Source organism: Coregonus clupeaformis, chromosome 1 (genome assembly GCF_020615455.1).
Source record: "Coregonus clupeaformis isolate EN_2021a chromosome 1, ASM2061545v1, whole genome shotgun sequence".
Lineage (NCBI taxonomy): Eukaryota > Metazoa > Chordata > Actinopteri > Salmoniformes > Salmonidae > Coregonus > Coregonus clupeaformis.
This window is the reverse complement of record NC_059192.1, coordinates 51,485,019-51,502,764: the sequence shown is the minus strand read 5'-3', so window position 1 is coordinate 51,502,764 and position 17,746 is coordinate 51,485,019. Positions and strand designations below refer to the sequence as shown.

General features: G+C 43.6%; 1 protein-coding gene across 1 annotated transcript; it reads left to right on the top strand.

Annotated features, from left to right (window-relative positions):
• Positions 1-6,032: 6,032 nt before the first annotated feature.
• On the top strand, positions 6,033-15,074 carry LOC121584356. Its single transcript, XM_045207452.1, has 2 exons — positions 6,033-6,094; positions 14,309-15,074. Exons 1-2 carry the CDS (start codon positions 6,033-6,035, stop codon positions 15,072-15,074), a joined length of 828 nt encoding a protein of 275 aa, XP_045063387.1.
• The last annotated feature ends 2,672 nt before the right edge of the window (positions 15,075-17,746 follow it).

Sequence of the window (17,746 nt, the reverse complement as noted above, 5' to 3'; positions counted from 1 at the left end):
GATATTGGTGAGCGTGTGTTTGTGAGAATAGTTTTGCAATACTTTTTTTTTTTTTCACTGTAAGATGTGTTGATTCCTGACTGCATTACGTGACAAAGCGTGATACATATGTGACCTATTCCTCCGGTATGGTTCCTCCTATCCAAAACATTTTCATAAAAGGTAGCTGTAGTATGAGATCTAGTATCAGGCCTTTACCTGTTGCAGATGGATTGGTCTGGCTTGTTTCCATTCCACTTCTGATCAAATATCTGTTTTTCTCAACTACAGGTACCAAACTCTGTTACCTGGGTCGTCCTGCACCAGACAGGCCATGCTGAAGTTCACCTCTATGCAGATGGTTTAGAACCCCAAGCACACTGCATCATGTGAAACTCAAGTCACTACAGTTACCCCCTCCCAACAAAGTGACTCAGCCGAACTGCAGATCAGTTTCATCAATACAAAAGACTGCATGAAAGGAAATGCCTGTCCTGCTGTGGGTATGATTGAGGAACAATTTCACAAAACTTAATGCCTTGGCTGATTTATGTATTTTTTTGTTTAACAGAATAGCTTTCATAATACATTGTCTATTTATTGTATTAGAATGCCAATGTTTATCCTTTTTACTGTAACCAATCCGTGGATTGGGTCAAGAGGACATGGTCTTCAGCACTTGTTTTTTAAAACTGCTGTGCAACTCCTATAGAGCCTTATGTAACAGCGACATGGATTAATTTACATGCCAGAGCAAGTTCCTGTTACAGAATTCAAAGAAATGTACATTGCGATAAGAAACAATGCTGTATGTTGGTTTAGCAACCCTGTAGCTATTTGGTTACCGGTATCTGAATTATATTTGGTCACATGTATCCTCAGTATCCTTTTGGACAAAACAGGAAATGTTGACTCACTTTGCAGTGTGGAAGCCAACTGCAGACTGGATTATCTCCGGAAGAAAAACATGATCTTTAAGATCAGTAGCTAGCCATTGCAGTGCATATATTTTTTATGTTCACTAATGTGATGCATTCTGTGAGCATTTAGTGAATTCATCATTCTGTATTTACTTGCGCTAGGTTTAAACATTTGTATGGACCACTTCAGTTGTTGTAATAAAATAAGATGCCATTGGCACCATTTTGGCATACTTTAAAGGTCTAATGCAGCCTCTATAATTTCTGGGTAACAATTAAGTACCTTACTGTGATTGTTTTCAATTTAAATGGTAAAAAATACATTGCTTCTTTGCAAGGGCTATTTCTCAAGCAATAATTTTGCCAAGACTGTCGGAGTGGTCTGAGTGGGGAGGGGAACATTTGCTGTTAAAGAGCGCAATAGTAATGGCACTAACATGGTTCGTTGGACAAAGCCTATGGGGTAATGTATTTATTTGATAAACTGTAAATAAGGTCTGTGGTAAACAGGGTAAGGAGATCTTATACATTTGTTCTATGAGATAATCCTCATCAGCTAACGTAACTTGTGAATTTAAGAGTTTTATGTAATCAGAAAATTGCATAACACAAAGGCTTCACAATTCATAAAGGTCATTAACTGAATGATTTTAAACTCAGACCTTATTTTCAGCCTTTATCCCAAAACCCTATTCTTTCCCCATAGGAATGGCTGAACCAACCAGTGGTATAGTGGGGAGAACAAGTATTTGATACACTGCCGATTTTGCAGGTTTTCCTACTTACAAAGCATGTAGAGGTCTGTAATTTTTATCATAGGTACACTTCAACTGTGAGAGACGGAATCTAGAAAGTCACATTGTATGATTTTTAAGTAATTAATTTGCATGTTATTGCATGACATAAGTATTTGATCACCTACCAACCAGTAAGAATTCCGGCTCTCACAGACCTGTTAGTTTTTCTTTAAGAAGCCCTCCTGTTCTCCACTCATTACCTGTATTAACTGCACCTGTTTGAACTCATTACCTGTATAAAAGACACCTGTCCACACACTCAATCAAACAGACTCCAACCTCTCCACAATGGCCAAGACCAGAGAGCTGTGTAAGGACATCAGGGATAAAATTGTAGACCTGCACAAGGCTGGGATGGGCTACAGGACAATAGGCAAGCAGCTTGGTGAGAAGGCAACAACTATTGGCGCAATTATTAGAAAATGGAAGCAGTTCAAGATGACGGTCAATCACCCTCGGTCTGGGGCTCCATGCAAGATCTCACCTCGTGGGGCATCAATGATCATGAGGAAGGTGAGGGATCAGCCCAGAACTACACGGCAGGACCTGGTCAATGACCTGAAGAAACCATTAGTAACACACTACGCCGTCATGGATTAAAATCCTGCAGCGCACGCAAGGTCCCCCTGCTCAAGCCAGCGCATGTCCAGGCCCATCTGAAGTTTGCCAGGAATGGGAGAAGGTCATGTGGTCTGATGAGACAAAAATAGAGCTTTTTGGTCTAAACTCCACTCGCCGTGTTTGGAGGAAGAAGAAGGATGAGTACAACCCCAAGAACACCATCCCAACCGTGCATGGAGGTGGAAACATCATTCTTTGGGGATGCTTTTCTGCAAAGGGGACAGGACGACTGCACCGTATTGAGGGGAGGATGGATAAGGCCATGTATCGCGAGATCTTGGCCAACAACCTCCTTCCCTCAGTAAGAGCATTGAAGATGGGTCGTGGCTGGGTCTTCCAGCATGACAACGACCCGAAACACACAGCCAGGGCAACTAAGGAGTGGCTCCGTAAGAAGCATCTCAAGGTTCTGGAGTGGCCTAGCCAGTCTCAGACCTGAACCCAATAGAAAATATTTGGAGGGAGCTGAAAGTCCGTATTGCCCAGCGACAGCCCCCGAAACCTGAAGGATCTGGAGAAGGTCTGTATGGAGGAGTGGGCCAAAATCCCTGCTGCAGTGTGTGCAAACCTGGTCAAGACCTACAGGAAACGTATGATCTCTGTAATTGCAAACAAAGGTTTCTGTACCAAATATTAAGTTCTGCTTTTCTGATGTATCAAATACTTATGTCATGCAATAAAATGCAAATTAATTACTTAAAATCATACAATGTGATTTTCTGGATTTTTGTTTTAGATTCCGTCTCTCACAGTTGAGACCTCTACATGCTTTGTAAGTAGGAAAACCTGCAAAATCGGCAGTGTATCAAATACTTGTTCTCCCCACTGTAACTAATTTCCGTTTTTTAGGACTACAAGCTGGCGAGCTCTATTGGCAAAGGTTTGGAACATAAAATCAAATAAAAATGTATTGGTCTCATACACAGTTTGGCAGGTGTTATAACGGGTGCAGCGACATGCTTATGTTACTAGCTCCTAATAATGCAGTAAACTTTCAAACAAGAAATCAAGAACGGCGGGATGAATCTGATTATCAACCCAAATAGCATTGTAGCAGTAATCAAATGCAATCTATACGCATGTACACCGGGAGAATTTACATATAATCAGCTAAGAATATGTACAGCAGTAGATACAGTGGGGAAAAACAGTATTTAGTCAGCCACCAATTGTGCAAGTTCTCCCACTTAAAAAGATGAGAGAGGCCTGTAATTTTCATCATAGGTACACGTCAACTATGACAGACAAATTGAGAAAAAATAATCCAGAAAATCACATTGTAGGACTTTTAATGAATTTATTTGCAAATTATGGTGGAAAATAAGTATTTGGTCACCTACAAACAAGCAAGATTTCTGGCTCTCACAGACCTGTAACTTCTTCTTTAAGAGGCTCCTCTGTCTCCACTCGTTACCTGTATTAATGGCACCTGTTTGAACTTGTTATCAGTATAAAATACACCTGTCCACAACCTCAAACAGTTACACTCCAAACTCCACTATGGCCAAGACCAAAGAGCTGTCAAAGGACACCAGAAACAAAATTGTAGACCTGCACCAGGCTGGGAAGACTGAATCTGCAATAGGTAAGCAGCTTGGTTTGAAGAAATCAACTGTGGGAGCAATTATTAGGAAATGGAAGACATACAAGACCACAGATAATCTCCCTCGATCTGGGGCTCCACGCAAGATCTCACCCCGTGGGTGTCAAAATGATCACAAGTCCCAGAACCACATGGGGGGACCTAGTGAATGACCTGCAGAGAGCTGGGACCAATGTAACAAAGCCTACCATCAGTAACACACTACGCCGCCAGGGACTCAAATCCTGCAGTGCCAGACGTGTCCAGGCCCGTCTGAAGTTTGCTAGAGTGCATTTGGATGATCCAGAAGAGGATTGGGAGAATGGCTGTTTTTCTGCAAAGGGACCAGGACGACTGATCCGTGTAAAGGAAAGAATGAATGGGGCCATGTATCATGAGATTTTGAGTGAAAACCTCCTTCCATCAGCAAGGGCATTGAAGATTAAACGTGGCTGGGTCTTTCAGCATGACAATGATCCCAAACACACCGCCCGGGCAACGAAGGAGTGGCTTCGTAAGAAGCATTTCAAGGTCCTGGAGTGGCCTAGCCAGTCTCCAGATCTCAACCCCATAGAAAATCTTTGGAGGGAGTTGAAAGTCCGTGTTGCCCAGCGACAGCCCCAAAACATCACTGCTCTAGAGGAGATCTGCATGGAGGAATGGGCCAAAATACCAGCAACAGTGTGTGAAAACCTTGTGAAGACTTACAGAAAACGTTTGACCTGTGTCATTGCCAACAAAGGGTATATAACAAAGTATTGAGAAACTTTTGTTATTGACCAAATACTTATTTTCCACCATAATTTGCAAATACATTCATTAAAAATCCTACAATGTGATTTTCTGGATTTTTTTTCTCATTTTGTCTGTCATAGTTGACGTGTACCTATGATGAAAATTACAGGCCTCTCTCATCTTTTTAAGTGGGAGAACTTGCACAATTGGTGGCTGACTAAATACTTTTTTGTAAATATATTTAATCAATTTTGAATTCAGGCTTTAACGACAAAATGTGGAATCAAGGGGTATGAACACAGTATATAGTCGTGTGAGTGTGCATAGAGTCAGCGCAAGATGGGGTCTGTGTAGATAGTCTGGGTAACCATTTAATTACCTATTTAGCAATCTTATGGCTATTTAGCGGTCTTATTTCTTGGGGGTAGAAGCTGTCTCTGAGCCTTTTGGTCCGAAAGCCGATGCTCCAGTACCGTTTGCCGGATGGAACAGTCTATGGCTTGGGTGGCTGGAGTCTTCAGCAATTTTTCGAGCCTTCCGCTGACACCACGGTCCTGGATGGCAGGGAGCTTGGCCCCAGCGATGTACTGGGCTGAACACACCACACTCTGTAGCGCTTTGCGGTCGAGGGCGGTGCATTTGCCATACCAAGCTGTGATGCAGCCAGTCAAGATGCTCTTGATGTTACAGCTGTAGAACTTTGAGGATCTGAAGGTCCCTGACAAATCTTTTCAGTCTCCTGAAGGGGAAGAGGCGCTGTCGTGCCCTCTTCACGACTTAGCGGGTGTGTGTGGACCATGTTAAGTCCTTAGTGATGTGGACGCCAAGGAACTGGAAGCTCTCGATCCGCTCCACTACAGCCCTGTCGATGTGGATGGGGGCATGTTCTCCCCTCTTTCTCCTGTAGTCAATCAGCTCCTCGGTCTTACTGACGTTGAGGTAGAGGTTGTTGTCTTGGCACCACACTGCCAAGTCTCTGACCTCCTTTCTGTAGGCTGTGTCATCGTTGTCGGAGATCAGGCCTACAACTGTAGTGTCGTCAGCAAACTTGATGATGGTGTTGGAGTCGTGCTATTCAACTACATTTACATTTTTTACATTTTAGTCATTTAGCAGACACTCTTATCCAGAGCGACTTACAGTTAGTGAGTGCATACATGTTTCATACTGGCCCCCCGTATGAATCGAACCCACAACCCTGCCGTTGCAAGTGCCATGCTCTACCAACTGAGCTACAGGAGGCTACAACTAGTCAAGGGCTTGATGTTTAGTCGACAAGTAACTTGAAGTTGAATCAAGTGTGCTAGCTCTGGAATATATTAAATAACATTATTTGTAAGATGATAGCACACTTGTGATAATTAGCATGCAAAAAGCACACACATGATTTCGTAAGACATGCCTCTAATCTCTAACCAAAATAGCCCATCTCCTAAGGACAGGAGGTCTCTGGGGAAGTGGTGACGGAGTAAGAGTAAAACAAATATACAAACAAACATATAACAATACAGTGTCTTGTGAAAGTATTCACCCCCCTTGGCATTTTTCCTATTTTGTTGCCTTACAACCTGGAATTTAAATGGATTTTTTGCAGGTTTCTATTATTTGATTTACACAACATGCCTACCACTTTGAAGATGCAAAATAAATAAAAAAGTGAAACAAACAAGAAATAAGACAATAAAACAGAAACCTTGAGTGTGCATAACTATTCACCCCCACAAAGTCAATACTTTGTAGAGCCACCTTTTGCAGCAATTACAGCTGCAAGTCTCTTGGGGTATGTCTCTATAAGCTTGGCACATCTAGCCACTGGGATTTTTGCCCATTCTTCAAGGCAAAACTGCTCCAGCTCCTTCAAGTTGGATAGGTTCCGCTGGTGTACAAAAATCTTTAAGACATATCACAGATTCTCAATTGGATTGAGGTCTGGGCTTTGACTAGGCCATTCCAAGACATTTAAATGTTTCCCCTTAAACCACTCAAGTGTTGCTTTAGCAGTATGCTTAGTATCATTGTCCTGTTGGAAGGTGAACCTCCGTCCCAGTCTCAAATCACTGGAAGACTGAAACTGTATTTTCCTGCATTTAGTGCCATCCATCATTCCTTCAATTCTGACCAGTTTCCCAGTCCCTGCCGATGGAAAAACCGGGGTGATGAGAGGTCTAAGGCACTGCATCGCAGTGCTAGCTGTGCCACTAGAGATCCTGGTTCGAATCCAGGCTCTGTCGTAGCCGGCAGCGACCGGGAGACCCATGGGGCGGCGCACAATTGGCCCAGCGTCGTCCAGGGTAGGGGAGGGAATGGCCGGCAGGGATTTAGCTCAGTTTGTAGAGCATGGCGTTTGCAATGCCAGGGTTGTGGGTTCGATTCCCACGGGGGGCCAGTATGAAAAAAATAATGTATGCACTCACTAACTGTAAGTCGCTCTGGATAAGAGCGTCTGCTAAATGACTAAAATGTAAAATGTAAATGTGTTGGGTTTGCACCAGACATAGCGTTTTCCTTGATGGCCAAAAAGCTCAATTCTAGTCTCATCTGACCTGAGTACCTTCTTCCATATGTTTAGGGAGTCTCCCATGTGCCTTTTGGCGAACACCAAACGTATTTGCTTATTTTTGTCTTTAAGCAATGGCTTTTTTTCTGAACACTCTTCCGTAAAGCCAAGCTCCGTGGAGTGTACAGCTTAAAGTGGTCCTATGGACAGATACTCATATCTCCGCTGTGGAGCTTTGCAGCTCCTTCAGGGTTATCTTTGGTCTCTTTGTTGCCTCTCTGATTAATGCCCTCCTTGCCTGGTCTGTGAGTTTTGGTGGGCGGCCCTCTCTTAGCAGGTTTGTTGTGGTGCCATATTCTTTAAATTTTTTAATAATGGATTTAATGGTGCTCCGTGGGATGTTCAATGTTTCTGATATTTTTTTATAACCCAACCCTGATCTGTACTTCTCCACAACTTTGTCCCTGACCTGTTTGGCGAGCTCCTTGGTCTTCATGGTGCCGCTTGCTTGGTGGTGCCCCTTGCTTAGTGGCATTGCAGACTCTGGGGCCTTTCAGAACAGGTGTATATATACTGAGATCATGTGACAGATCATGTGACACTTAGATTGCACACAGGTGGACTTTATTACACTAATTATGTGACTTCTGAAGGTAATTGGTTGCACCAGATCTTTAGGGGCTTCATAGCAAAGGCGGTGAATACATATGCACGCACCACTTTTCTGTTATTTTTTTTATTTATTTTTTTGAAACAAGTTATTTTTTTCATTTCACTTCACCAATTTGGACTATGTTGGGTATGTCCATTACATGAAATGCAAATAAAAATCCATTTAGATTACAGGTTGTAATGCAACAAAATAGGAAAAAGGCCAAGGGGGATGAGTACTTTTGCAAGGCACTGTATTTATTTATATACTGAATTCTTGACATAGCTCACTCTAAAACTGTATACAGTGGGGGAAAAAAGTATTTAGTCAGCCACCAATTGTGCAAGTTCTCCCACTTAAAAAGATGAGAGAGGCCTGTAATTTTCATCATAGGTACACGTCAACTATGACAGACAAAATGAGAAGAAAAAAATCCAGAAAATCACATTGTAGGATTTTTAATGAATTTATTTGCAAATTATGGTGGAAAATAAGTATTTGGTCAATAACAAAAGTTTCTCAATACTTTGTTATATACCCTTTGTTGTCAACGACACAGGTCAAACGTTTTCTGTAAGTCTTCACAAGGTTTTCACACACTGTTGCTGGTATTTTGGCCCATTCCTCCATGCAGATCTCCTCTAGAGCAGTGATGTTTTGGGGCTGTCGCTGGGCAACACGGACTTTCAGCTCCCTCCAAAGATTTTCTATTGGGTTCAGGTCTGGAGACTGGCTAGGCCACTCCAGGACCTTGAGATGCTTCTTACGGAGCCACTCCTTAGTTGCCCTGGCTGTGTGTTTCGGGTCGTTGTCATGCTGGAAGACCCAGCCACGACCCATCTTCAATGCTCTTACTGAGGGAAGGAGGTTGTTGGCCAAGATCTCGCGATACATGGCCCCATCCATCCTCCTCTCAATACGGTGCAGTCGTCCTGTCCCCTTTGCAGAAAAGCATCCCCAAAGAATGATGTTTCCACCTCCATGCTTCACGGTTGGGATGGTGTTGTTGGGGTTGTACTCATCCTTCTTCTTCCTCCAAACACGGCGATTGGAGTTTAGACCAAAAAGCTCTATTTTTGTCTCATCAGACCACATGACCTTCTCCCATTCCTCCTCTGGATCATCCAGATGGTCATTGGCAAACTTCAGACGGGCCTAGACATGTGCTGGCTTGAGCAGGGGGACCTTGCGTGTGCTGCAGGATTTTAATCCATGACGGCGTAGTGTGTTATTAATGGTTTTCTTGAAGACTGTGGTCCCAGCTCTCTTCAGGTCATTGACCAGGTCCTGCCGTGTAGTTCTGGGCTGATCCCTCACCTTCCTCATGATCATTGATGCCCCACGAGGTGAGATCTTGCATGGAGCCCCAGACCGAGGGTGATTGACCGTCATCTTGAACTTCTTCCATTTTCTAATATTTGCGCCAACAGTTGTTGCCTTCTCACCAAGCTGCTTGCCTATTGTCCTGTAGCCCATCCCAGCCTTGTGCCGGTCTACAATTTTATCCCTGATGTCCTTACACAGCTCTCTGGTCTTGGCCATTGTGGAGAGGTTGGAGTCTGTTTGATTGAGTGTGTGGACAGGTGTCTTTTATACAGGTAACAAGTTCAAACAGGTGCAGTTAATACAGGTAATGAGTGGAGAACAGGAGGGCTTCTTAAAGAAAAACTAACAGGTCTGTGAGAGCCGGAATTCTTACTGGTTGGTAGGTGATCAAATACTTATGTCATGCAATAAAATGCAAATTAATTACTTAAAAATCATACAATGTGATTTTCTGGATTTTTGTTTTAGATTCCGTCTCTCACAGTTGAAGTGTACCTATGATAAAAACTACAGAGCTCTACATGCTTTGTAAGTAGGAAAACCTGCAAAGTCTGCAGTGTATCAAATACTTGTTCTCCCCACTGTACATATACAGTTGAAGTCGGAAGTTTACATACACCTTAGCCAAATATATTTAAACTCAGTTTTTCACAATTCCTGACATTTAATCCTAGTAAATATTTCCTGTCTTAGGTCAGTTAGGATCACCACTTTATTTTAAGAATGTGAAATGTCTGAATAATAGTAGAGAGAATTATTTATTTCAGCTTTTATTTCTTTCATCACATTCCTAGTGGGTCAGAAGTTTACATACACTCAATTAGTATTTGGTAGCATTGCCTTTAAATTGTTTAACTTGGGTCAAACGTTCCGGGTAGCCTTCCACAAGCTTCCCACAATAAGTTGGGTGAATATTGGCCCATTCCTCCTGACAGAGCTGGTGTAACTGAGTCAGGTTGTAGGCCTCCTTGCTCACACACTATTTTTCAGTTCTGCCCACACATTTTCAATAGGATTGAGGTCAGGGCTTTATGATGGCCACTCCAATACCTTGACTTTGTTGTCCTTAAGCCATTTTGCCACAACTTTGGAAGTATGCTTGGGGTCATTGTCCATTTGGAAGACCCATTTGTGACCAAGCTTTAACTTCCTGACTGATGTCTTGAGATGTTGGTTCAATATATCCACATAATTTTCCTTCCTCATGATGCAATCTATTTTGTGAAGTGCACCAGTCCCTCCTGCAGCAAAGCACCCCCACAGCATGATGCTGCCATCCCCGTGCTTCACGGTTGGTATGGTGTTCTTCGGCTTGCAAGCCTTCCCCTTTTTCCTCCAAACATAACGATGGTCATTATGGCCAAACAGTTCTATTTTTGTTTCATCAGACCAGAGGACATTTCTACAAAAAGTACGATCTTTGTCCCCATGTGCAGTTGCAAACCGTAGTCTGGCTTTTATATGGCGGTTTTTGAGCGGTGGCTTCTTACTTGCTGAGCGGCCTTTCAGGTTATGTCGATATAGGACTTGTTTTACTGTGGATATAGATACTTTTGTACCCGTTTCCTCCAGCATCTTCACAAGGTCCTTTGCTGTTGTTCTGGGATTGATTTACACTTTTCGCACCAAAGTACGTTCATCTCTAGGAGACAGAACGTGTCTCCTTCCTGAGCGGTATGATTGCTTTGTGGTATCAAGCACAAACATGTGGTTTACATGAAGTTGATACCACTCCATTGACTCCATTCCAGCCATTATTATGAGCCGTCCTCCCCACAGCAGCCTCCACTGATACACACCGACTGTACAAAACATTAAGCACACCTGTTCTTTCCATACATTTTACATTTTAGTCATTTAGCAGACGCTCTTATCCAGAGCGACTTACAGTTAGTGAATACATATCTTTTTATACTGGCCCCCCGTGGGAATCGAACCCACAACCCTGGCGTTGCAAACACCATGCTCTATCAACTGAGCTACTTCCCTGCCGGCCATTCCCTCCCCTACCCTGGACGACGCTGGGCCAATTGTGCGCCGCCCATGAGTCTCCCGGTCGCGGCCGGCTGCGACAGAGCCTGGATTCGAACCAGGATCTCTAGTGGCACAGTTAGCACTGCGATGCAGTGCCTTAGACCACTGCGCCACTCAGGAGTACATGACATAGACAGACCAGGTGAATCCAGGTGAAAGCTATGATCCCTTATTGATGTCAATTGTTAAATCCACTTCAATCAGTGAGATTAAAGGGAGGAGACAGTTTAAATAATAATTTTTAAGCCTTGAGACAATTGAGACATGGAATGTGTATGTGTGCCATTCAGAGGGTGAATGGGCAAGACTAAAGATTGTGCCTTTGAACGGGGTATGGTAGTAGGTTCCAGGCGCACCGGTTTGTGTCAAGAACTGCAACGCTGCTGGGTTTTTCACGCTCAACAGTTTCCCGTGTGTATCAAGAATGGTCCACCACCCAAAGGACATTCAGCCAACTTGACACAACTGTGGGAAGCATTGGAGTCAACATTGGCCAGCAGCCCTGTGGAACGCTTTCGACACATTGTAGAGTCCATGCCCCAACGAATTGAGGCTGTTCTGAGGGCAAAAGCGAGGGGGTGCAACACAATATTAGGAAGATGTTCTTAATGTTTTGTACACTCAGTGTGTATAAGTGGAGGCTGGTGGGAAGAGCTATAGGAGGATGGGCTCATTGTAATGGCTGGAATATAATTAATGGAATGGTATCAAACACATCAGTATGAAAAACTGTATGCACTCACTAACTGTAAGTCGCTCTGGATAAGAGTGTCTGCTAAATGACAAAAAAATAAAAATAATAATCATCATCAAACATGGAAAACACGTTTGACTCCGTTCCATTTATTCCATTCTAGACATTACAATGAGCCCGTCCTCATATAGCTCCTCCCACCAGCCTCCACTGAACAAAAATATAAACGCAACATGGAATGTGTTGGTCCCATCTTTCATGAGCTGAAATATAAGATCCCATAAATTTTCCATACACACAAAAAACGTATTTCTCTCAAATGGTGCACCTTGTGCTGGGGACAATAAAAGGCCACTCTAAAATGTGCAGTTTTGTCACACAACACAATGCCACAGATGTCTCAAGTTTTGAGGGAGCGTGCAATTGGCATGCTGACTGCAGGAATGTCCACCAGAGCTGTTGCCAGAGAATTGAATGTTCATTTCTCTACCCCTTGGAGGCCAACGTCGTTTTAGAGAATTTGGCAGTACGTCCAACCGGCCTCACAACTGCAGACGACGTGTAACCACGCCAGCCCAAGACCTCCACATCCGGCTTCTTCACTTGCAGGATCGTCTGAGACCAGCCACTCGGACAGCTGATGAAACTGTGGGTTTGCACAACCGAAGATACTATTCCATCTACTCCATTCCAGCCATTATTATGAGCCGTCCTCCCCTCCGCAGCCTCCACTGATGTACATATCTATTTCAAATAACTTGTATTCCTGCACCTTGATCTGGTCCTGGCACTTCCTGTATATAACTAATTTCTTGTGTATTTTATTCCTTGTGTTACAATTTTTATTTTTATTATTTTTAAACTATACACCTGCAGCTGCCATCATAACATCTATTTACGTTCCATTTCTGTGGTAGTTGATAACCATTGCTATGAAAGCTAGGAAGCCAACCTTACTGAAGCATAAATCACTCGTTGGCCTATCCCTCTGTGCTGGCACAAATCTACTACTCACTACGCCCTTGAACCATCCTCTACTTTTTTCACTGACTCGGCATACGACACCTTCTGCACTACTCTGACCACTTAAACCTGCCTCTCTCTCACTGGACACTTCTTATAGACAAGTTTTTGAGACGTTTCCGCTCTACTTCCTGAACTCCTCCCGTCGATGCAATCCACTTCCGTTCTGCCGGGCTGGGTTTGTTTTGCTAGCTAGCTCCGTTGTGCCGACAAAGCACTGATATCGCAGTGACAAAGAGGATATAAAAATTACAATTACAACATGAAGAAAAGTGGTTCGGGAACGACGTGTGCGGTAGTTGGTTGCAAAAACTCGAGAAAGCACCTGAACGAGTGGTTAGATAGAGAGTGCTACGACCACAAACCAGCTACGAAGAGGCAATGTCCATGCGCTCCATTGTTAACATTTTTTCGCAAGCCTGATACCGACTCGGAATCAAGGACCTGGCTGAAGGCATTGAATCTAAAGAAACCACCCCTCAACGTTTTTGTTTGTTCCTATCACTTTGTTGACCAAAAACCTACCAAGGATAATCCTTTCCCAGAGTTGTGGTTGGGATACAATCGCCCTCCCCAGCCAAAGAGGCGTCAACTCACCCAGCGGACCACTGCCTCCCCCCAGATAAAGAAACGCAGACTTGAATCTGAGGGTAAGTTCAGCAACTTTAGCTATGAAGCTGACAATACTGTTAATTATGAAGAAGTTGTCATACATTAACATTGCTACCGGTATTTTGCTAAGGCAGTTGATTGTTTTGGAGATGGGACAAACAATGCCCACGATAGCTACATCATTAATTGTGTGTGTGTGTGTGTGTGTGTCTGCCTGCGTGTGCCTTAGTCTACATCATAAATACAATGCAAGGTGGCAGGCTGTTAAATAATAATAATAATATGCCATTTAGCAGACGCTTTTATCCAAAGCGACTTACAGTCATGCGTGCATACATTTTTTTTTTTGTTTATTGGTGGTCCCGGGGCTCGAACCCACTACCTTGGCGTTATAAGCGCCGTGCTCTACCAGCTGAGCTACAGAGGACCTGTTGTGATGATGATTGTGTGTGTGCGTGTGAGTGCAATGTTGTAGTACACATTTTTCCATTGTGATGTTTGTAGTGAGAGGACTCTATGCCTGCATTAATTTAGCTCCATCCATGTTTTCTCTTCCCCTTTTTAGATGCTCCAGAAACCTGTCAGCCTGTCTGTGAGGCCGAGCCTGCTACACCAAAATTTCGAGATGCCCAGACCCAATGGGAGGATCCGTCACATATTGATCACATTTACTGTTCAACAACACAGTCTGTTAAAGTAGACAAGGCCACACAGTGCGAGGCAGAAATGGGTCCTACTGTGACCAGCACCACGGTCATTGATGATGCTAGGTCCCGGCTGTATACAGGAGTGCTTATGGTTCAATTCTTCACCCTGGTGACGGTGTTGTTGCCTTTCAGTAAGCCATCAATTACCCTTCCTGTTGTTGACCAAATACTTATGACGTTGATGAAACTAAAACTAAACCTAATATTAGGAGATATTGCTCACCGCTTCAATGTGTCTACATCCATGGCAAGCATTGTGATTAGTCACTGGATTGACGTGATGGGTGAACAGTTCAAAGTCCTGATCCCCTGGCTTCCAAGAGAGACCATTCGTGCCACCATGCCCTTGTCGTTTCAGAGGAACTACCCTCGAACCACCTGCATCATTGACTGTGCCGAAAGTGCCATGCAGAGAGCCACAAACCACGACTCAAGGAGTGACACTTTCAGCCAGTATAAATCACGCAACACTGTGAAATATCTCGTCGCTGTGGCCCCTAATGGGCTAATCATGTTTATATCTGATGCCTATGCTGGCAGAAGCAGTGATAAGTTTATCACCATGGACAGTGGGTTCCTAGACTATCTGAGGGCTGGTGATGAGGTCATGGCGGACCGTGGGTTCACCATTCGAGACTTGCTTGATGAGAGAAGGGTCAGTTTGAACATCCCTGCTTTCACCTACAGGCGCAATCAGTTGACCAATGAGGAGACGACACGCACCAGGCGAGTAGCCAATGTCCGCATACATGTGGAAAGAGCAATCCAGAGACTGAAGGTGTTTAAGATTTTATCCCAGAATGTTCCCATCAGCATGGCACCGAAACTGGACAACATCTTAACCATCTGTGCTGGCCTAGTTAACCTGAAGAGTCCACTGATCAGTGAGGTTTAGAATATTGCCCTGTGTCCCTGTCTACCAACACCCAGCCATGTTGTTCATTAAATACAGATAAACACAACAAATACTGCGTGCATTGTATTTTTAAATATTATATATGAATATTTTCATAGTGATGTAATTGTGTGGGCTGCTTTTGTATTTTACTTTTTAATACCTGTTAAGATTAAACACGCAATCTTTCTTGTTGAAGCCATTTGTTTAGTTTCCTCAAAACAATTAATTAATCCAGTGTTATTTATGTACAGTATTAGCTTACTATGAATTGTGAACTGTGTTAAAATAAATTGTAGCACTCTAAGGATTGAAATTACATCCAACTTTATTTTCACTCAAACAGTAGGCACACTGATATATTGCACAGCATAAAGAGATCATGTAAACAATGGACATCTGTTGGCTCCTGTGGGCATGACCTAAATAAGGCAGTTTATTTTGGTTTTAAAATGCTGAGATATTTACTGCAGAACTGTAACCTTCCCTCAACAAAATCATCAACAATTTTCGGGAGCATGTGGGCAAAGTAGAATGTGCGCAGCCTTATGATATGCCCCTGGACAAAGCCTTGGTCGTAGGGTACTTCGATTTCTAGGTGCTCAGTTTTGTTCCAGATCACCAACTTGGAGTGCTGAAGCCCTGTGCAGTGCATCCCAATTTGTACCTGCATGTAGTAGCCTTTTGGACCATTTCAGGCAATATGGTAATCTACCCTATCTCCGTTTGCCACAGTTGTGATTTCGCAGTTCTTTGTTGCCAAAAATTCTGCACGTGACTTGTTTCCCATCACAGGTGATTTGATCTCCAACAGAATGTCGTTGTTTATCACTCCATCGGGAGATGCTGCAAGCCGTGTTCCCAAGCTAGCGTCGACATCGCTGTGTTTACACCGGCAGACGTTGTGCCAACAACTTCCAGCGGAAATGAAATGCATTTGTGTAGAGTTATGGCGCCACCCGGGATACAGCGCGTAAACTTGTCGCACCCTTCTTCTTCTATGATATCATGGCGGTGCGCAAACAACCGTTTAAGTGCATGCCGCCACCTACTGTGCTGGAATGTATGATCAATCATGATCTGTCCAATTCTGTACTACCACGAAAATAAAAACCAAATAAATCCCTACTAACTTCTACCACACCCTCCCCCAAAAACCCCTCCCCAACCCCCCTACCCCATTAAACTTCATCTATATCATGCTGAAACACTTCACCCTTAGGATTGTTCAGCATGTCAACAACCATTTTAACAGTAATATCTGTTACCCCCAATATCTCTTTTGCCGTCTCCACAATAACCATCAACCCCCCCACACACACACACACAATTACAACACTTAACCTTCACATTGCTCCCACATTCACCGTAATCATGTTCCCCTCCACACTTGGCACAGCTTTTCCTTCCTTTACATTGAACAGCTACATATCCCATTATTTGGCATGTAAAACACTGCAATGGGGATGGGACAAATTCTCTGACATTGAAACTAAGGAATCCTATCTGTACTTTTCCAGGCAAAACCTTCTCAAACCTCAGCAGCACTGATAGGCTTTCACTTCTTTGACCCTCTTTCCTTCTGATCAACCCTTTTGGCCTCAATCACTCTTCCTCCCTTCAACATTTCTTTAATATCATCTATGGACATAGATATTGGGACCCCAGTGATGACTCCCCTCAATCTAGCATAAGCACTATGGACATGGCTTTTAATCTTCTTCCCATTAAGCTTTTCCATTTTCAGAATCTTCTCTTGCTGAGCCTGGCTACCACAATAATAGCAATCTACCATTTCCAATTAACCGAGCTAATTTGACTTCACCTACGTCTTTCTCTACGGCATTAGTTAGTCGGATAGGGTGTAAATAAGGCCCTGTGGTCTCACCAAACACCATCACCACTTTCTACTCTAACACATTATTACTCATGCTTCCTACATTGGCCCTCTTTATGCTTTCTTTACTAGACGCTCCACTGCTTTCTGTATCTTGATCTCTCTTCTTCCTATGTCTTTCCACTACTGACCATTCCGGTCCTTGCCCCTCATCCTCCTGCTCCATACCATCAGAACTGACACCCATATTATTCGCATCCCAGCACAGCTTTTGCTTCACCAACTTTATCTCAATTTCATCCGCACTACTCGCCGCCATTTCCGACTCTCCAACGTAACAACCTTCCCCCAGTCTGCTCCTTCTCCAGCTGTCTCTCAACGGCGACCCAACTGCACACTTCTCAAGATGGAGGCGCATAAGCTGACATTTTAATTGAAATAAATAAAAAGTGGGCGGGGCAGGCAAGTCCCACTCCTCAATCAAATAGGCTACATGACCAGAAACGGTGCACTGAGCTGTATGACGTAGAGGGAGAGATTGTGTGAAAGGGTTAGAGAGGCTGGACAGGGTTGGGGTTTGGGTGGTGTAGTGGGGGGAGGAAAGGGGAGGGAAGTGTTGTCTAGGGCTCTATTTCACTTTCTTAGAGGAACAGGACTATTGAAGAGAATTTAATGTAGGTAGACCGTGACTGGCCTCACACTCCAGTACAGTAGGTGGCGGCGTATGCACCTTAAAAGTTGGATGCGATCCGCCAAACCACTCTCAAAGAAGAAGAAGAAGAAGAACCGCGCACTGGGTGACGGGCATTCCGAGTCTTTTTGGTGAGTGTTTCAC